The following is a 23,075-nucleotide window of genomic DNA, read 5'->3' on the forward strand; positions in this document are numbered from 1 at the left end:
GCCATCGAAAACAGGAGTTTTGATTTTTGAGCCCTCGATGACGCGCACTGGACCACCTTTAATTTCCAGCTCTGACATTTTTTTCTCAAGGTGTAGAAATTTTTCATCGTGAACCACAAATTTCTTATCCAATTCCACAATTTGATTTTCTATATGGTCCACACGTTTCTCCATGCCTTCAGAAATTTGTTGTAATTTTTCGTTGACCATTCTAGAATTTTCGTCGAATTTTTCTTCCAATTTTCTAGAATTTTCTTCCATTTTTCTAGAATTTGCTTCCATTTGTAGGGCATTTTCTTTCAGCAATTTTCTAGAATTTTCTTCCATTTTTCTAGAATTTTCTTCCATTTTTCTAGAATTTTCTTCCATTTTTCTAGAATTTTCTTCCATTTTTCTAGAATTCTCATCCATGATTTTTCTAGAGTTTTCTTCCATCATTTTGCTTAAAACATTGAGCATTGAGGTGTAATCCACAACACTTGAAGCCACAGATGGATTTTCTACACTGCTGGTATTGACGAGTATTGATTCGTCAATGTCCTCCTTATAATCAAACTCATGCGTCGCAATGTCCATATTACGCCGTTCAAACTCTTCCAGTAGACGCTTTTGAAGCTGGGCCTTATTGCCTGTTGTCGGCAGGTCCAGTTTGCTCAATTCCTTTTTTAAGTCTTCCACACGAAGCTCATTAAACTTCATTGTAGATTTTTTTTTCGTTATTTCACTTCCGACACCAATTGTTACGTTTTTATATTTAGGCGTTTTTAATTACCCGACAATTAAAACACAGTTCTTCTAAATAACGACAATCTACAATTTATTTACTATGACTTCACACTTTACAATTCGTTCACACTGAAGTTATTCGTTTGACGCTTTAATTAAGACTGACTCGTTAGCAGCATGCGAGCGCTTTTATATATGACGGTGTGGCAATACGAGAACATTCTGGTAGCACTACAATATTCTGGCAACGCCAGAATATTCTTAGACAATGCTAGAAGGATCTACGACCATTAAGATGTTCATCTGGTGGCTGCCAAACACATACACACTCACATAGATATATGCTCGCATTACTACAACAACAACAATAATGACAATAGACAATGAGATGAAATGAGAATGCAGAATAACAAAGCAAAGGGGTTGCTATTCTATGAGAGAGTAAGAACTAACATTTTGGTTAGCAAACAAAAGAACATAAACGAAATTCAGGAAAATACTAGAAATGAATAGATGATTCCAACAAGTGATAGCGAAATTTTATCGTTACAATTTGAAATGTTAAATTAACGGAAACTAATTTAAATAAACTTATATCTATAATTATTAAATTCGTAACAATACGAAAGAATGGTGGTTTGATAAGATATACAATTTTTGTTGAATCGAATTTGTTTCAGTTATTCAGAGGCGAATAAATCGGTGGCAACATTGTCTGCCTAAAGCAAAACCTATGGTGCAATTCGGCGGCTTCTTCTTCAAAAAATTTTTTCAGCCAATTATGTCGGTAACATTAACCTTGTTAGTGGTGCATACTTGGATTTGTGGGTGACTAACTTTTTCAATTATGCCTGGTATGCAGCTCTTGCTAAAATTCCTGTTGCATACCAATAAGTCAGTTTTGCCATATGTTTTTTAAGCCCGGTATGCAGCTCTTGCGAAATTTTCCGTCGCATGCCCTACCACAGTTTTGTAGTGCAAACAAATCACGCCGTTTTGCCAAGTATTTCTTATGGGACAAAATATATACAATCGACAATAATACCTCCGAAATTTTCGGCAGCGGCGAGTAGCGTTGGAGTTGCATACTGAGCTTTAGGGAGAAAAAATGTAAAAAAGTCGATAATAACACTGCACAAAAATGTTCGAAAGCAAACATGCGATGCAATGTAACAGGTTGACTGATAAGTCCCCGGTCTGATACATAGTTGGCGTCGCTAGTATTAAATGCATATTATTTTTATATAGTACCAACCTTCGAATGATTCGTGTCAAAATTTGACGTCTGTAAGTCAATTAGTTTGTGAGATAGAGCGTCTTTTGTGAAGCAACTTTTGTTATTGTGAAAAAAAAATGGAAAAAAAGGAATTTCGTGTTTTGATAAAATACTGTTTTCTGAATGGAAAAAATACGGTGGAAGCAAAAACTTGGCTTGATAATGAGTTTCCGGACTCTGCCCCAGGGAAATTAACAATAATTGATTGGTATGCAAAATTCAAGCGTGGTGAAATGAGCACGGAGGACGGTGAACGCAGTGGACGCCCGAAAGAGGTGGTTACCGACGAAAACATCAAAAAACCCACAAAATGATTTTGAATGACCGTAAAATGAAGTTGGTCGAGATAGCAGAGGCCTTAAAGATATCAAAGGAAAGTGTTGGTCATGTCATTCATCAATATTCGGATATGCGGAAGCCGCGCGAACCCATTTTGCACAGAGCTTCCGCTCACATTTGACCAAAAACAACGATGTGTTGACGATTCTGAGTGGTGTTTGCAGCTGTTAACTCGTAATACACCCGAGTTTTTCCGTCGATATGTGACAATGGATGAAACATGGCTCCATAACTACACTCCTGAATCCAATCGACAGTCGGCTGAGTGGACAGTAACCGGTGAATCGTCTCCGAAGCGTGGAAAGACTCAAAAGTCCGCTGGCAAAGTAATGGCCTCTGTTTTTTGGGATGCGCATGGAATAATTTTTATCGATTACCTTGAGAAGGGAAAAACCATCAACAGTGACTATTATATGGCGTTATTGGAGCGTTTGAAGGTCGAAATCGCAGCAAAACGGCCCCATATGAAGAAAAAAAGTGTTGTTCCACCAAGACAACGCACCGTGCCACAAGTCATTGAGAACGATGGCAAAAATTCATGAATTGGGCTTCGAATTGCTTCCCCACCCATCGTATTCTCCTTTTTCTTGTTCTCAGACCTCAAAAGGATGCTCGCAGGGAAAAAAATTTGGCTGCAATGAAGAGGTGATCGCCGAAACTGAGGCCTATTTTGAGGCAAAACCGAAGGAGTACTACCAAAATGGTATCAAAAAATTGGAAGGTCGTTATAATCGTTGTATCGCTCTTGAAGGGAACTATGTTGAATAATAAAAACGAATTTTGACAAAAAATGTGTTTTTCTTTGTTAAACCGGGAACTTATCAGCCAACCTGTTATTTCACAAGCTCGATAAATTTCATCTTTCCATAAAAAATATATTACTGTATTTGCTAACAAAATTTGCGTGCGGAGTTGTTATCGATGTTTTACGGTTTCAAAATACGGGGCAAAACTGAATTATTGGCCAGCATACAGAGTTCTATATACAATAAAAGTTTTGTGAAAAGTTAATACAGAACTTCCTGAAGCCAATGTCAGAATTCGAATAACAGAGGGACGGATAAATAGGGAAACAAGGAGAAAAAATCTTTTGTCTCTGTTATATGTCTCTCTCTTCTCTCTCTCTCTCTCGCTCTCTCTTAATCTACTTGTATTAGATGTTCTTTATTCTCTCATAATAACTTCGAACGGTTCAGACATGATTTAAGCATAATTTATTTAGTTTTGCTAATCAATTGATTCCTAATGCACTAACTTGAAATATAATTATTGATCTCAACTACTTAAGAACTGAGGCGTTGACAAACAGTCAGTCCGCCTCTCTGGCCAGAGCATAGGGTTCAATTAACCCTCTCTGGGATTATGGTTGTCTCTTGCTATTCATAGTTTATCACATTTTATCGGATTTTTGTTTATTATTACCATCTATATTGGTGGCCTCCTCTCTACCATCGTCATTGGCATCATCATCTTCGTCATCGGGACCAGTAGGGCTTATTGGAGACATTTCCACACTGTCCAGCAGTGGGGTTTTCTCCTCGCTGCAACCATTCGAACCAGTTTTCGTATCCATTGCGAAAATCTTTGCCAACTCAATGCCACTTATCGATCGACGTGTAGGCGATTCATCTGGCGATGAAGATGAGGTGTCAAGACCAAAACTTAATTTGTGGCTACCATTATCACTGCTGGTGTCGGTATTGGCAGCGGTAGCTGCACTGCAAGAGGAGGTGGAGTTTGTTAAAGATTTGAACACAACGGGATTACGTGAAGAGGTTTTCTTGGGGGATCTGGTGGTATCTATGTGATTGGAGCTTGTGTTGTTGGACGATGAAGACGGAGTAGGTGATGTAGACGAAGATGTGATTTTGGGCGATGGCGAGCGATGATGGGTTCCTCCATGATGATATGAGCTTGGCTGTGGTCCTCCATGATGCTGAGGACTAAGATTGTAGGCTGTAGCAGATTTTGAGGTACCGCTTAAAGTCTGCTGTTGCTGGCAGTTGGGCAACGTTGCCAACGAGGTGGTTTTAATATTGGTCGTTTTTAGGCGATTTATCGAACATGAACTCCAGCTTAGCTGATTTGGGTGGGAACGCTTAGCAAAATTGCCAGATTTGGATGAAGTCATAGTTGATGCTTGTTGCTGTTGTTGTTGTGAGCCCTGTTTGTTGCTGTGATAGTAGTCATAGTTGCTGTATTTTTGCGATACATGCGATTGACGCGTTTGGTAATGACGTGATTGTGATTGGGATCTTTGCTGGATCGTGGAGGATGATGGTGGAATATTTTGATATTTGCTACCACCACCTGCTGATGTAGCATAGGAATTATTGTCTTCTTTGAAGCTTAGATCCTCCTCGGATCGATAATAGGGATCACTACCATCCAAGGGCATGGTATTGTTTATGGCTGTCTGCTTTAAGGTAGTCTCAAATGTAACCAAGTGTCTTTCCGAATATGATTTACGTGCATCCATGGCTCTCAGATAGTCATTGGAATCACCCAGATCTTCACTTTTTGAGCTACAGTAACGGCGGCTGTTGTGATTTGAAGGGGGATTGTTACAAAAACTGGTGGTTACTGTAATTTCTGGACCCAAAGTTTGATTTGATCCCATGATCTCATTAATGGAACCGCCACGATTAAGTGATTGTCGACTATGGCTTCGACTACCGCCGTAGGAAGAAGAGCTGTCATAATGATTGTCTCTTAGGGATGAAGGTGATAGACGAGCCGAGTGATTGGGTGAAGTCTCCAATAGCGAATCATTTGATTTGGCTATGCGGTTCTTGCGATAGAATTTACTATCACGCCACATGGTTTGCCTTGTGCTGGACGATCCGGCAGCAGTAGCTGGCCTCTGTAACTCCAAAGATTGACCACACTGAGTCAACATGGTTGACGATCCCGGAGAGGATGTTATAGTTTGACCCGGTGAGGTATCGTATATAATGACTTGACTTGATGTCTTGCTAATGCGGAATGAGGCATGAGTCAATTTCTTATATTTCTCGCTATGTACATTCACTCGATTGTCGGAGTGGACTCGATCTGTAATGGGCATAAAAGCATTATCAATACGTCTTTCCTCTTCAAGGGACCGAAAAGCCAGACGATTAACATTCTTCAAATGTTGTTTATCACCACCAGAGCTCCTCTTCAATGGGGACATGTCCTCGAAAGAACTTACTCGATATTTTTGTGAGAATACCTCTATGGTTCCAGATTTTTTGGAAGGAGATGTGGTATAAATTGAATTTTGATCGTTTACCAAAATTTTCGGAGGATCAAATTGTTGGGTTGGATTTTGCTGCTGTTGTTGGTTTGACTGAGATCCTGATGCGGAAGCCAGGCTTGAATTACTAGAGTTGGTGGTGGCTGTTACCAGAATCTTTGGAGATAAAGACACAGGGAAATGTTGTGGCCTTAAATTTCCAGTTGAACCTGAAGAACTTGAGGCTCCCGAGCAAGAACCATCTTCAATATTAAGAAAATTACTGGGTGATGATTCGCGGCATGGCGATGATATGGCCGAATCTTGTGATACCATATTCCTGGGTATTGTAGCCAGTTCTAGACAAGTTTCAAGGCCAGCTGTGGTGGTGGCTATAATGACATCCTCAACTCCCTCATCTATAGGCGAAGATATAGACTGAAAACTGCTTAAGCGGAAAGAAGATCCCGACGACAGATCATTATCGGTTAAAGATCCAAAGGCCGAATCTTGAGATGGATTACTGCGCCCATATTTCAAACATTTCAGGGAATACTCCAAACGTCGACTTTTAGAATTTTTAAAATTACACATGTCGGCGGTTAGCTGATGATTGAAAGATGGGCCAGCCGCTGCAGGTGCAGGGGCCGAAGGTAAAGCTGCTGAAGATGTAGAACCGGTAGAGGTCGTTGCATTTGCCAATCCACTATGAGAACTATTGGCAGAGTTTGGGGCATTTGAACCTGTCAGATTGTTCAAATTTAAATTTTCTTTCAAAGTGTACTGCGGTTCATAATCTGAAACTTCCAATTGAGTGGTAATAGATGACTGATCAGATTGATCTTCGTGAGACATAATCGTGGTGCCAGTTACACTTGTTGTACTCTCCGAAGAACAGATGCTGCCACGATTGGCCGATGCAGAACCTCCAGCCATTTGACCGGCCATTTTTAAATTCAATTCACTTTCCGTTGTTGAACTGCAGCGTATCATAATGGGATAATGTTGCTGGGAATCTTGTCGATGATGCGTTTGTTGCTGCTGCTGTTGTTGATGGTGATTTTCCTTATCCGCTTTATTGCTTTCTGCGCTCATTTCAGGTGTGCTGAATTCATCCAATTGTGTGGTATTATCGCAATAATGTATTGGTGATTCCATGGTATCATACGGAGATTTGTGACATAAATATGGTTGACTGTGATAATAGCCAATGGCCAATGCTGGCTGTGAGGCGGAATGTTGCTGTTGATGGTTATATTGTTGCTGCAACATTTGATGTTGATGCTGTTGATGTTTGAGACGTTGCATCATGTGTTTGGTTTGAAAATTACAGCCCACTATGATTTCATCTAGCAGACCTTCTTCCGAATCACTTGATATGCAATCGAATGATTCCATTGTTCTACTCAAACTATTTGGGTTTGGTTGGTGGGATGGTTCCCATAATTGTTGGCATTGGGTATGTGACACACAATGTATCAGGAGAGCAGAGCATGAATATGGAAGAGAAGAAAAGAATCATAATTGTTTGGATTAGTTGGTTTCTTTATGTCAAGTGGCTTAGGTTAGCTAACAATTCCTTTAAAATAAGTTCATAATGATGTGCTGTGATTTCTAATGAGCTTCTTGTACATGAGGGTGTAACGGCCATTAATTTTAATGAAAGTTAGCTTATTTGTTGTCCTCGATACATCGATTTTTCGAGTTTTCATATTTAAAAGAAAATAATCTCTAATGGGAATTGAATGTCTTTAAAAATTATACAAAGACTTCAGAGAGATGATTTTTGCGTAGGAAAGGGCATAGGCATATATAAATTCACATAACATAGAAACAGAAAGAAATTCAGAAAGGTGTAAGCCCGATTCTCTGACAGAATATGAAAGTCTTTAAAATTATACACTTTAAATGACCTTATGATCCTAAAGGTAAGGGAGAAGTTGAGTGGGATCGAGTTGATTGGAAGATATAGCTGCTCTGTTCTTAATGAAGACTGAGAACAGAGCGCCGATTGGGATAACCTTCCGTTGTCCAGGACCAAAAAATAAAAGTTCTTGCGATCCTATCTATAAATTCAATGGAAAAATCCATGCTTGAATTCTTGCCTACCGGCTCAGTTTGCCAGACAACATTCCCTGAGGCTTTACTTCAGTGCATCAGAATACATATCACGCCAGATGGTTCTTAGAGTTGTGATGTAAATTTAGGGCAGATTCTATTACTGGATAAGTATATGACTCTGATTGCTACATTCTTAATGAAGGACAAGTTAGTAATGCTAACTGGAGAGATCATGAGAAGATTTTGCCAATCCGTCGCTGCCAATGTTTGGAGAAAAATTCCTTGGACGTTAAGATGAACGTAATGCTAAAACAGAATAACTGCGAAGTTTCGTCAAGGGAAACAACGTGGGCATTGGTTAGTATGCCCGCATTGCTTACAAAGGGTCATGAGTTCGGGCAGAACTCAGTGATAAGGGAGAATTTCACCACTATGGTATCACAATGGTCTGAATAGTCTAAGCCCTGCCAGCATTTCAAAGTTCCATTTCATCCTCATCGCTACCACAAACCCGTAAGTGACACTATAACAATCGCCAACTGTGATGGGGAAGCGTATGAAAAAGTATGAAATGTACATGAACGTATTTTGCCATCACTATTGTTACAAGGGCCATTTTATATTTTGTGAAACGCCAAGCGCAACTAGCTTCTTATAATTTATTTAAATAAAATCGATAATGAAGTGCTGAAAACATAGTTATTTCGCATAAAATTGTAAAAGGTATATTGGTAAACAATTTTTGAAGGGGCTCTTAAAGGGTGATACGGTCAAAATTTGGTCAATATAAACTTGACGTATTTCTTTCAATTTTGCATTTAAAAAACCTGAGCACCCCTCATTTTGAATGTGTGTGTGTAGAATGTTGCTCCTATTTTGATTTTGGAATTCACTCTTCAGTTGTCAAAATGCCGTCCAAGCAAGAAGAGCAGCGTATCAAAATTTTGCTCGCGCATCGCGAAAATCCGAGCTACTCGCACGCAAAGCTGGCAAAATCACTTAAAGTTGCCAAATCAACCATTACAAATGTAATTAAAGTGTTTGGAGGACGTTTGTCGACAGCCAGGAAGTCTGGATCGGGGGGAAATCGAAAACCGGAAGCCGCTGAGACGACAAAGAGAGTTGCCGGTAGTTTCAAGCGAAATCCTAACCTCTCTCTCCGAGATGCCGCAAATAAGCTGAGTGTATCGTCTACAACCGTGCATCGAGCCAATAAACGAGCCGGACTATCGACTTACAAGAAGGTAGTGACTCCAAATCGCGATGATAAACAAAATACGACGGCCAAAGCGCGATCCCAGAGGATGTACACGACGATGCTGACGAAGTTTGACTGCGTGGTAATGGACGACGAAACCTACGTCAAAGCCGACTACAAGCAGCTTCCGGGACAGGAGTTTTATACGGCAAAAGGAAGGGGAAAGGTAGCAGATATTTTCAAGCACATAAAACTGTCAAAGTTCGCAAAGAAATATCTGGTTTGGCAAGCCATCTGTACCTGTGGCTTGAAAAGCAGCATTTTCATAGCTTCCGGGACTGTCAACCAAGAAATTTACGTGAAAGAGTGTTTGAATAAACGTCTGCTGCCTTTCCTGAAGAAACACGGTTGTTCCGTACTGTTTTGGCCGGATTTGGCATCTTGCCATTACGGTAAAAAGGCCATGGAGTGGTACGCCGCCAATAACGTGCAGGTGGTTCCCAAGGACAAGAATCCTCCCAACACGCCAGAGCTCCGCCCAATTGAGAAATTCTGGGCTATTGTCAAGCGGAACCTAAAGAAGACCAATAAAACTGCTAAGGACGAGCAGCAGTTCAAGGCAAACTGGCTTTCTGCGGCGAAGAAGGTGGACAAGGTGGCTGTACAAAATCTGATGGCAGGTGTCAAGCGTGAGGCCCGGCAATTCGGATTTGGAAAAGCTAAAGCCTAACTGAATATTTTTCCTGAATTTTATACTAATTGAAAAAGAAATTTAATTTGATTTTTTAAATAAACGATTTCACCTTGACCAAATTTTGACCCTATCACCCTTTATTGGCGTCGTTCTAAATTTATTAAAAAAGGCACCTATTAATTGCACTCATGCGATACTTGGCGTCGTACAACTTCTCAATAGTGACGACGAGTTTTGGATGTCGTATACGTTTGTTTTCGACGTGGTGGGGATTCTCAGAAGCGCCGTCAAATTAAAAAAATGTTGGCAGGGAGTGAGCCTAAAATATCGGGCTGCGACTATGCATAATCTAACTTAACCTTCATCAAGGATTAAAGTCAGTCACGTATAGAGAGAAAATCCTCGAAATACTGACTGTTATATAGAATGTTTCGCCAATGATATCACCCGAATCTCTTCTAGATATCTCAAATCCCAAAGGAAAGGATGACATCTGTATTTTCCTTGTAGCAGTTCGTGTATACCGAAGATATGAAGGTCCCCGTAGAGAATCCTGCTGACTAAAATAGAAAGATTCGTCGATTCATTCGCCCGAATCTTTTTTAAATATGTTAGCTGTAAATGGCTAAGTGGAATCTCCGTTACATGAATGGAACCAATTTCTCGGTCCTTGCATTCAATTTATATTCAACGTTGACTGAAGCATACAGAAGCATAACATATGGGAGAGGCAGTTTTAACTTTCTTAATATTTTGGAAAAGTCGTTTATAAAACCCCAACCAACTATGCAGTTACGCATGCATTTAGAGGGAAGAGACTCTCTCGGGAGAGTATAAACCAGGTATTATTCTTCTTTGAACACAGGAATTTGTCAGACATGCTGATTTTGTTACCGGGAATAGGATTTTGATTGATTGATGAGTGAAGAACAAAGATATCTGATAGGATTCTAAAAATCGATGACTCAAATCACCGTTGGAAATGGAATGCTCAACGTTTCGTCTACGAGCGTTCACGATTTCATGAACGGCATTCGTTTTTCTTTGGCAATGAGAAGTCTTAAAATATTCGTTAGACGTTCTTATGGAACTCCGTCGGTGGAGTAATGTTCTAAGGCGACAGTTAACGCGTATGGAGCAGACAATCCAGGTTCCAATCATGGTAGCGATTTTTTTTTTATAAATTTGTAACCAATACGTTTTCAGATCATGAACGCTGGTTGTTGTGTCAATTTATCCTTGCCAGAAAAGACGCCGTCTTTTCTCCATTTTACACAACATGTGTGTTGATTTACTTTCATGAACGGATCGTTTTGAAGCGTGCACACCGCTCATAATTTTTCCTGTGGGTGCTGATGACATAAGCAGGAGAAAACGAACAAATTAATGACAAGTAGAGCAATAAGGGGATACAGGCGCTGTTCAAATCTCAATAAGGGCTAATGGCGATCAGAGGAACACATCGGTCCAAGCTACCTTCTGAGATTTGTTACAGCAAAATAATGTGACAAGCGCATGAATAGGGAAATCTGGTCTTGGAATAGACCAATTATATTCTACAAGGCACTAAAGTTTCTTAAATTTGGAGACACTGGAATCTCTTTCTATACTATATTGAGGAGAAAGCTGGATTGGGATAAAAATACAAATTGAGCAGTGCATGTATGCAGTAGTGGTTAAATCCACAGTACTATAGAAAAATCTATTAGAAGTGGACTCCTACGGTCGCCTAAATCTTGTACACATTTGGGTGGTGTCCACTTATGAGAGATTAATTTTAAGTTGTTCACTTTTGACAGGTGTCCGCTTTCCGGAGTGTTCAAGATTGAGAGGTTTCACTGTCTATTCCGCTTAAGAAAGCCATAAGCAATTTCAATTCAAAAATATTTATCTGGCATCCACTGTAGTAAATCTCTTAATGAGATGACTGTCCAGTAGAGTTCGACCGAAGAATCAGCTTCGGCATTCGGCCAAAAATCGATAATCGACCACGAATCGGTCTTCGACGTCAAAAGTTGTTTGAATAATTTATTTCATATTGAATTGATATTACAGACAAAATGATTTAACAAACGATTTAAAATATAAATTCTTGTTAAATCTACAGCGATCCTCCGATTACTGCAAGATTCTGCCACTCAGATTTTAGAATGCCAAATGTCACAAAGGATGTGATGATATCAAGAAAATTCTATTACAAAATTTATTGATTTTCTCTAAGTGTGATATCACCATACAATGGCTACTACATAGCTGTCATAATGTGGATGAAATGGAAGCAATTATGTGTTTGGTTTGGTAAAGGCTGTCCTTGTAGTTACTGACGTACAGAGCTAATGAAGACAATTCTCAAAGTGTGATATCACTCCACACCGACTAGTGCATTGCTGCATCTAGTGTGGATGAGATGTAGGAAATCTTGACACTTGGTCAGGTAAAGTGTCTCTCTGCAGCTGCTGACATAAAGAGCTTATGGAGTCAATTGTGAATCATAGAGTAATGAACTTCAGTCTTATCAGTGCTGCTGGTTTCTATATTTAGGTCAATTAATAGAAATCTCCTTCGTATAATCGAATTCGAAGCATATAGCACACTCTGTGTGTGAAACCATATATATATACGCTTTGAAATACTCCGAAATGTCAAATGCATTAATGGGAAGAGATAAACCAACACTGGAAAATATGGTGGTGGTGTTCGACCCGGATACTAGAATAAAATTTATCATCATCATCATCCCTACACCAAGTCAGAATAATAACCTTTGAATGTCTTGCTATGGAATTTAAATCTTCCCTAACTTAAGCTTTAAGTTCTTTTGTATTTCGGAAGCTAACACATGGAGAAGTTCTGATTGCGAGATGTGGGTGGTCTTATGTGTTTTTAATGTCGCCTTGTTGGAACACTGTACTACACCATCTTGAGTTGTCCAATTTAATTTCTTTAACAGATAAGTGTGGTGATGATGATTATGATGTCCTAGTATTGGTATAGGAGTGTAGGTAAAAGAGTGTCATAATTATGTCAGTGTTGGATGCAGGCAGCTTAATGATTACCTTCCTAGGTTCTTGTGGCTGGGGTTTATGGATATGAACAAGTGGGGATGCAATTAACATTGAAATTTCCACATGCATTGTGTCCTCTCCATTAAACAAGCATGCAAGGACAGACACAAATAAAGTTACTACTTACTTATATGTGTGTGAGTGTGTGGGTGCATAAGGAGAATGAATGTGTGGTAGAGCGTACTTGAAGTAAAGGACATTGCAAAAAAAAAACAAGCTTACAATGATAATGGGTCCCTAGGGTTTAGGTTTGACATGTCAAACCCTGTTGTTATTTAGTATGAGCATTCTGTGAAAAATGTTTTTAGTATTTCAGTACTTAATGAATGAGTGCGTTTTAATGAGCTGGATAAGCTAAATATTGTCCTTAATATGCTGTACAAAAGCAAGACAATAAAAAAATGTATATTCTAGGAAAGGTTAGACTTACTTCCTTCTGTGGAAAAGAATGCGTTTTCGATAATTGTACACGCTTTGCCATTGGATATAGGCCAATAATTGTAACACTATTCGCCGGTGTTATATTTAGGGTTTCCACCAAAACTTTAAATTAAATGTACGAAAACTTGAATGAAGAGTATTAGACTCTTTTGAGATTACTTGGCCCAAAAAAGTAACCTCGATCCGTCGATCCGTCCGTCTGTTGAAATCACGCAAACTTCTGGACGAAACAAGCTATCGATTTGAAACATGACACAAGTAGTTATTATTGATGTATTGATGATGGTATTGCAAATGGGTCATATCGGACCACTTTTACGTATAGCCCCCATATAAACCGACCCCCAGATTTGGCTTGCCGAGCCTCTTAGAGAAGCAATTTGCATCCGATCCGGTTGAAATTTGGTACGTGGTGTTAGTATATGGTCTCTAACAACCATGCAAAAGTTGGTCCATATCGGTCCATAATTATATATAGCCCCCATATAAACCGATCCCCAGGTTTGACCTCTGGAGCCACTTTTACGTATAGCCCCCATATAAACCGACCCCCATATTTGGCTTGCCGAGCCTCTTAGAGAAGCAAATTGCATCCGATCCGGTTGAAATTTGGTACGTGGTGTTAGTATATGGTCTCTAACAACCATGCAAAAGTTGGTCCATACCGGTCCATAATCATATATAGTCCCCATATAAACCGATCCTCACATTTGGTTTTGGAGCCTCTTGGAGGAGAAAATTTCACCCGATTAAGTTGGGACATTGTTCAAGTATATGGCCGCTAACAACCATGCAAAACTAGGTCCATGTCGGTCTATAGTTATATATAGCCCTCAGATAAACCATATCGGTTCATAATTGTATAAAGCCCCCATATAAAGCGGCCCCCCATATTTCAATTCTGGCTCTCTACACTCAAAAAAAGTGAACTCTCTATTTCACTAAAGCCAATTTAACTTTATTTTAGTTCTTAGAATTACTATGTTTGGAGAAAGTTTCCTTTACTCTAATAATTTTTTGTGTACGTTAGTTAAATTAACTAAAACCGAGGAAAAAAATATACTCGAATGAAGCATAAAGATTAAGTAAATTCGTGTCTTCCACAAAATAGTTCAGAATTTCTTTAAATTGGTAAATTTTACTAAAAATGTGTCCATCGTGAACTTCGTATGTCACTAAAGACATTCTTGCAATTTGTAACTCCAAGTTTTTCCTTGAAACTACAAAATTTTCTTTAAGAAGTGAAAAAACTTAGTTATGTCTAATAAATTTTCTTGAATTTGTCGAAAAATATTTACTTATTTTTATGACATCGGCGTGATGCCAACGTTTGTAATACTGTTTAGTTAAAATTTTCTATAAATATTAAAAATTTTCTAAAATTAACCGAAAGTTTTCTCCCTGGTGGGTTCACTGTTTTTTCAGTGTAAATACAGCGCAAAAGTCCATATCGGCTCGTTGTTATTTGTAAACTTACCTATATACCTTTTTTGTATAATATATACCACGTATGGACTAACTTACAATTTAGAAGACAATGTTAAGAAGTTTGAAGATACCTTGCTATCGTTAAGTATTACCACAACCCAAGATTCGGCCTGGCCAAACTTACGGCCGTGTATACTTTTTTACTTGAAACATAGTACTATTTCTACTAGAATTCGAGTCGGAATTTCGAAATTTCTATTGTCAATAACACGTTATTAAAAGACTTTAATAGCACATGAAGAAAAAAAGAATAAATTAAAATTTGTTTCCTAGAATCATGCAAAACTAAAACTTAAAAGAGAATTGTGTCTTAAATGAATCTGTACTTCAATTCTTCGCTTCATCGGAATCAATACCAAAATCATTAGCATAAGGACAAAATCTATGGAACCGGGCATGCTTTTTTGCCGATGCCAAACGTTGAGTGTCAGTCGCCGACAAAAACAGGTTGGCTTCATTCTCTAACCAAGATACTTTTGCGATTCTGAATCAGAGAATGAAGCCGGCTCATTTTTGTAGGCGACGGATGACACTAAATTTTTGCCTCCGGCGGCGGCGGCTAAGCCGATATAAATTTGTCTCTTCGGATAAGCCGATATAAATTTGTCAATTTCCATTATAAAATCAAGTTGAAGTTACAATCGCTTTTACAACTTGATACTGGAAAAGTAAATACTTTGAAAAAAAAAATACAACTATTATTAATAAATTTTTGTGATTTAAAACAATATTTTTGATTAATTGACGGCTAATTTTGAGTAGAGCTGAGTCGACATATTCGGCGGCGGCTTCGACTGGCAAAAACACGCCGGCGGCTCCTAAAAGGTCATTGGCCGTTAAAAATCATTAAATGTGATGGCTGATTAGTACAATATGGGTGCCTGGTCATATCGAATGAAGAACTGCACAGAAAAAAAGTAAACTATTTTATAGCAAGAATGAAACTACCTCGTGCGAAAATTGAACTAAATCATACTCCACATGTTGAGATTTTCACAAAGCGTTGTTAAAACCAGAAAAATTTAATGCCCTGCATAAGCGTAGGAAGGCCTCTGGGGAGGAGGCTTAGACCCCCCAGAAAAATTTTAGCCCCCCCCCCAGAATTTGAAAACCTAAACAAGTATATACTCGTACAACGCACAAAGTTCCACTAAAGACTTTCATGCACAATCGAATTACTTGGGTTGTGGTAGAAGTCTGATATTTATGAAATAAAGCTGTGGTTGAACTTATGATTTAGTTGAATAAAACATAGTAATTGATATTAGAACTATTCTTTCATAAATTAATATCTTAATAATGCTGCAAAAAAGCGTCGCCAAAAAGAAATGAAAATGTTCTTTTTGGGTCTGGAAGTGGTACACTCTTACTTACTCTTTTACTCTTTTTTTAAACTTTTTGAAAAAAGAAAACAAAAAATTACGCATTAAAATATAAAAAAAATGAAGTAAAAAAACTTCCTGTGTAGTTAAAATAGTTAACTTCTTTGTGAGGACATTTTTGGAAGTGCTTTTAAAGTTGTGCCTTTAGAACAACTCCCAATTTTTTGCTGGGAAAAGTGTGGAACTACCCTACGGGAAATGGATCAACCACAGAACTGGTACAGGACTAGTCCCTGGTGTGTATGGACCAGTCCCAGTTCTGATCAAAACGTATGGAAGGGACCGTCCACCTTTACATGGGTTTGTCATTGACGGAGTAAACTTACATTTTAGGACGCGTCTTGGACTCACCCCAAAGGACAAGTCCTGGGACAATTTAGCAGGAGCAACCCATAAACAGGTCCTCAGGAACCAGTCTCGGACAAACTCTTAGAAATCTCTTTCAATTTGGGCTCCTAATCGAACCCGAAATGAAAAAAAAAAATTGAAATATATCGAACAAAAGGTTATTTTTATAATTTTATTTCACTAAATTTTATTTCACAATTTGCACCAATTTCCCGTAGGGTACTTTTAGTTGCTTTATTATAAATTGATTCTCGAGTTATTTTGATGTCTATTTTTTATTAAATTTTATGAAATAAAACATTAGTTGAACCTATAAGTTCAGTCTATAAAGTTTTAGCTAGGGGGGCTATAGCCCCCCCTAAGAAAATTGTCTAGCTACGCTAATGATGCCCTGTTGTACTTTTTAACTGCAGTTCACCGGTCTGCCAATATAACCTTACCTATTCTAATAGATCATAATTATTTAAAAACAAAATATTTACAGTCGTTTATTATTACCACTTATAAATTTTTTATAGTCTGTGTTTTATGTTTGTATTGTTACACAACTAAATTTCCATTTCACATATTTTACTGAAGCACATAATTTGTTTAATTTTTACAACCATGCAATTAATTAGCAAAGCCATGGAAAAACTACAAAAACATGCATTCACTATTAGGAACATAATTTGCAACACAAAACGTGGGTAAAAAGAAAACTAATTTGTAATAAATCTATGCAGTAGTGTATACTGCATAAGCTACTACAGACATCATATGGTCGCAGTAGCAATTTTGTAAATTGAAACTTGAATGTTTAAATTTTATAATATTGTGGGTGTTTCCCATTCCAGGGACTTGTAGTTAGTACTGCGAAAAAGGAAACCAAAAACTATGATTTATGAATATTTGCTACGTTAGCAAATTCAGAAAAAAACATTATCACATATTTCATCGTGTAGTAGTATTTTGTGGTAATATATTCATATTGTACAGTGTTATGAATCTTATACTCCGCTTCTGTAACATATATAGGTTCTCCCAAACACATCCTGTTTCAACCATATATATTTTCAGGATTTGTCCAAACAAAATATTGTTTGTATGGTTCAGACATGTTATTTTTCACCTTAGGCATACACTGGTAGAAAAAACTTTGAATGAAATTTCTTTATGTGTATATATTTTTAAGGCACCAATTGATTACTTCCATTTTTTTTGCTTGCAGCATACTCTCTCGGTCTCTCTTTCTAAACACATATATGTTTATAGGCAATTTCTAAATTAATATATTTTTGCATCCACACACACCGAAAAAAATTTCCGTAGTTAAATGCTAAATTTAATTTATTTTTATTGTAAAAAAATATTTGTTTGTAGTTAAATTTTATTATATTTTTCCACAGCCTAATGAAATTTTCGTGTTTTTAAGTATGTCTCAAACATTTTATGAACTAACTAATGAAACTAATGAAAATTTTCGAACAATTCCCAAAAATAGTAAGAATGAACTAAAGTACGGTTAAAATGGCCTTGATTTGCGCCAATGATTTCCTTCTTTACTTTTAGTTGATTTTTTCTTCTTTGAGAGGGTGTAATTTCGAGAACTGCGGTTAAAAATAATAACAGGACGTTAAATTTTCCTGGTTGGAACAACGTTACAATTTTCTTTTTTTCTGTGTATATTATATTTAAAAAAAGTTCCTAATATATAATTTTTACACCCAAACATATGAAAAACAGTCTTCTTCGTCCGTATACGTAATGAGTTAAAAGTAAAATCCTGTTTTATAGCAAGAATCAACTACGTCGTGTGAAAATTGAACTAAGTTATACTTCACATTTTGAGATTTCCACGCAGCGTTGTTAAAAATTGGAAAATTACATGCCCTGGTGTTACTTTTTAAATACAACTCACGAAATTGCCCCATCTCATACACCCTCAAAAAACAAATCGCTTCTCTATTAACATATGTTCCAAACATATTTTGCAGGAAGCACATATATTATTGGATATTGCCGAAACATTATTATGTTTGTTTTATGTGAACATATTATATGTTTGGAAGCATTTTGAGCCCAAAAATATAATATGTTTGGAAAAATTTTTCCGAAAGATGATTATGCTCATTCCCTCACATAATGTTCACTTCCACGAAATGTTTTAGTTCTTGGCACTTTTTTTCTGTAATACAAATAATGTTGAAAAAATTATTCAATTTTATATTTTTTTTTAATTTTACCTTTCGCCTGGACGGAGAATCGAACCGGGAACCATGCAATTTGTAAGCCAACACACTACCACTGTGCTATGTAGCTGTTATAGCCACCAATAGACAATTATCGTTATAAGTTACATTTATATAGCATAGTTTGCAGCGCCCACATAGTTTGTTGGCCACGTGGAGCAGTGTTTCGCATGTCCTCCTTGCATGCAAAGGGTCCTGGGTTCTATTCCTGCTCCGACCGAACACCAATTTTTATACCCTCCACCATAGGATGGGGGTATATTAACTTTGTCATTCCGTTTGTAACACATCGAAATATTGCTCTAAGACCCCATAAAGTATATATATTCTGGGTCGTGGTGAAATTCTGAGTCGATCTGAGCATGTCCACGCTAACTTCCGAACGAAACAAGCTATCGACTTGAAACTTGGCACAAGTAGTTGTTATTGATGTAGGTCGGATGGTATTGCAAATGGGCCATATCGGTCCACTTTTACGTATAGCCCTCATATAAACGGACCCCCAAATTTGGCTTGCGATTGCTCTAAGAGAAGCAAATTTCATCCGATCCGGCTGAAATTTGGTACATGGTGTCACCATATGATCTCTTAAAACCGATTTGGCTTGCGGAGCCTCTAAGAGAAGCAAATTTCATCCGATCCGGCTGAAATTTGGTACATGGTGTTAGTATATGGTCTCTAATGACCATGCAAAAAATGGTCCACATCGGTCCATAATTATTTATAGCGCCCATATAAACCGATCGCCAGATTTGACCTCCGGAGCCTCTAGGAAGACCAAAATTCATTTGATTCAGTTGAAATTTGGTACGTGGTGTTAATATATGGCCTCAAATACCCATGCAAAAATTGGTCGAAATCGGTCCATAGTTATATATAGCCCCCATATAAACCGATCCCCAGATTTGATCTCCGGAGCCCCTTGTAGGGCAAAATTCATCCGATTCGGTTGAAATTTGGTACGTGATGTCAGTATATGGTATCCAACAACCATGCAGGAATTGGTTCCTATCAGTCCATAATTATATATAGCCCCCATATAAACCGATTCCCAGATTTGACCTCCGGTGCCTTTTGGAGAAGCAAAATTCATCCGATCTGATTGAAATTTGGTACGTGGTGGTAGTATATGATATCTAACAGTCATGCCCTCCATATCAGTCCATAATCATATATAGCCCCCATATAAACCGATCCCGAGATTTGGTTTTGGAGCCTCTTGGAGGAGCAAATTTCAGCCGAGTCAGTTGAAATTTGGTACATTGTGGTAGTATATGGCCGTTAACAACCATGCCCAACTAGGTCCATATCGGTCTATAGTTATATATGGCCCTCAGATAAATCGATCCCCAATCACACAAAAATTGGTCCATATCAAGTTTATAATTGCATATAGCCCCCATATAAGCGACCATATTTCAATTCTGGCTCTCTACCACGTACGGACTAATTCACAATTTAGAAAACGATGTTAAGAAGTTTTAAGATACCACAACCCAAGTAATTCGATTGTGGATGACAGTCTTCAGTAGAAGTTTCTACGCAATCCATGGTGGAGGGTACATAAGATTCGGCCTGGCCGAACTTACGGCCCTATATACTTGTTTTTGTTATTTTTGTATTTATATTTATATATTATTAAATTCAATTTTTACAATGAAACTTCGAAATGTGTGTTATTAAAGAATTGCAGTCAGAAAAGAACAGTGCTTGATATAAACGAAATGGACTGAGCTTTTGGATAAAATATTATTTTTTTTTGCAAAAATAACAATTTTGTAACAAAAAAAAATGGTTTTGGTATAAAAGTTTTAAATTTTTGAAGAAATTCAAAAACTCTACCAAAAGAAGAATGTGAAGTCGAGTATAAGCATACATAATTTTACAATATACACATAAATTTATTTAGGGGTGAACTATTTTTCACTAGGGAAAAATATACAAATGAAGCATAACGACTTACTAACTTCGTGTCTCCCGCAAAATAGTTCAAAATTTCATAAAATTTGTAAATTTTAACAATAATGTTCCCATTTTGAACTTTCATATCGCACTAAAGCTATTTTTGCCATTTTGAGCTCCAATTTTTTCCTTCAAATTACGAAATCTTCTTTGACAAGTCTAAAAAAATTCTTGAATTTGTCGAAAAATATTTACTTATTTTTGTGAAAGCGCCGTGACATTTGCGTTTGTGATAAGTTTCTAAAATTATCCAAAAATTTCCTTCTTCATGGGTTCACTGTTTTTTTGAGTGTGGGATTTTATTTCGTATTCCTGGTCCATTGTACGACGCACGCGGTGTCAAATTACAAAAATATGTGTAAGTAATCAAATTTTAGGAATCCATTTACGTTTGTTCTACTAAGTGTTCTACTTTGCTCTGAAATTCTCGACAATCTTCCTCTCTTTTCTGCCAAACCATTTTTCCTTGAGCTAAATTTTCATCGTTCCCTTTCAGGCGTTGGTGCCGTTGTTTGTGCAACGCTACACACAAATATGGAACAATTTAAAATTCTTAAAAATCTTTGAAGCTTCTGCAAGAAATGTGATGTTTATACGTGAGATGACATTTATGTGACATATATATCGTATATGTATAGCTTACCTAATACTACATAATAAAAAAATATTTTTTTTATTTACATTACTTTCAAACCACTGTGCTGCAGTTAGTACTACTTATACTTACACTCATACAATCTACTTGTTAGTGATGTTAATATCTAAAGTTGCATTTACGAGTATGTATGACAAAGGATAATGGTCATGGGAAACAAGTGGAGGTCATGAAGGGATATGTGGTCCTCTGTGTGTGGCAGATAATGTTTTATACTCAAAAGCTATTAAGATTATTTAGTGTTTATTTTTATACGAAAAAAAAATCTACAAGTTTTACAGAAGGTTTCTACTTCGAAAATAATTTAATTAAATCGTTTGGGGTCTTGCAAAGAAAGTGTACAGAGAGCTTGGTACAAAAATTCAATGGAGGATAGCGCTGCTGCCATACAGTTTTTCTACTTTTTTGTGGATAATGGAAAGTGTTTTGGGAATTGTTTTAAACTAAGAAATGAAATAATTTCAATTTTAATTTGGGAATGATTGAGAAATTAATGAAGTTTTAAACTTACCAAATAGTTTTTTTATGTTTACGGGGATTTCGACAAACAAAATTATGTACTTTTGATTGTTTATACAAAAATAATTTTTTAATTGTTTTATACATTTTTTTAGGGGAAGGAGATTATTGATTCTGGGGTAGATTTATATCATGCAGGTTGTCCTATTATTTTTTTTTTTACAAATTACTTTAGAGTTGTTTTTGTAGTTTTGGGATTTAGTAACTTTGTTTAGTACAAGTTGCTTGATGATTTTGTTCTTGTTGCTGTTGGTTTATTTTTTAAATTTTAGTACATACGAAAAACTTCATAGGGCGCTGGTACAACACTTTATTAGGACAATTGGATTGTTGTTGGTTTTTTGTTTAATTTTTTGTTTGCAAAAATGTTGAGTTGGGTTTGTTTAACAAAAAGAAATAAAATGACACAAAAATATTTATTTAAAAATTGGTTTGTATGTTTAAAATAAATAAAAGCAATTAAAAAATAGACTCTTTTTGTAAAAAACGTGTATGAAATAATTTGTGTATAAATTTGTATTTAAAAACGTATTTGTATTTATTTAAAATGTTACGAGGTAGGCGAATGAAGTGTAAGCAATTCAAATAAGTTTTAATCTTTAAGTTTAAATTTAAATTTTAAAATTTTATTTAATACTATTGTATTGAAAATGTACTGGGAATTAACATTAAATTTTATTATTTACACAATTTACTTCTAAGCCATGTTTGACATTCCTATCAAATCATCATTCTCAAAAAATTGGAATATACTTTGGAGGAATATGACCTTGGAATATTTTCCACCCCTATAATGATTTTAGTTAGGACGTCCACATATATAGCTTTATTCGGGTATGACTTCTGAAATACTTGGAGGACTCATTTTGTGTTCGAATAGCCTAATGTATGGGAACCAGAGATGAAGCCGCCGAGTCGCGCCGTCGTTTTTAGCCGCCGCCGACCAGTTTTTGCCAGTCGAATCCGCCGCCGAATATGTCGACTTATCTCGACTCAAAATCAGCCGCCAATTTATCAAAAATATTGATTTAAATCAGAAATATTTATTAATAATTGTTGCATTTTTTGTCAAAATGTTTGACTTTCCGTCCTTATCAAGTTGCTATAATAATTTTGCAAAAATTTAGCTCAGAAAATTTCATTGTAAAATTGGTTGTACTACTATCTCATTACCATTCGAATAACTTTAAATTGACTTTATAATGCTTAATTGTCCACCGCCGAATAGACCAATTTAAATCGGACTAGCCGTCAAGCCGTCGTCGCCGTAGGCAAACAATTAGCCGCCGCCGACAAATATGGGTCGTCTTCATTCTCGGATGGGCCGATTTTATTTTCAGTTCCCGTTCGAGAGAGAGAGGCTATATCCAATTATAAATTAATACAGACCACTTTCGTTCTAATTGTTAGAAGGATAAATTTAATTTCAAGTATTTAAAGCGCCCCGGAAGAAAAGTGAGCTCCAATGTGCTC

At 37.0% G+C, this 23,075-nt stretch overlaps 1 protein-coding gene across 3 annotated transcripts in view; it reads right to left on the minus strand.

The window, feature by feature from the left end:
• Positions 1 to 1,325: 1,325 nt before the first annotated feature.
• Positions 1,326 to 23,075, minus strand: part of Slob (Slowpoke binding protein) — a 277,336-nt gene continuing 255,586 nt past the window's right edge. Inside the window, exon 11 of one of the 3 annotated variants that reach the window (XM_075296155.1) lies at positions 1,326 to 6,969. In XM_075296155.1, the coding sequence (XP_075152270.1) occupies positions 3,732 to 6,969 (3,238 nt within the window). In that variant the 3' untranslated portion in view covers positions 1,326 to 3,731. Of the gene's footprint in view, positions 6,970 to 21,605; positions 21,911 to 23,075 lie in introns of those variants that run through there. The other 2 variants (XM_075296154.1, XM_075296153.1) reach the window with 2 other exon arrangements.

The sequence above is a fragment of the Haematobia irritans genome, chromosome 2, assembly GCF_050003625.1.
Source record: "Haematobia irritans isolate KBUSLIRL chromosome 2, ASM5000362v1, whole genome shotgun sequence".
Taxonomy (NCBI): Eukaryota; Metazoa; Arthropoda; class Insecta; order Diptera; family Muscidae; genus Haematobia; species Haematobia irritans.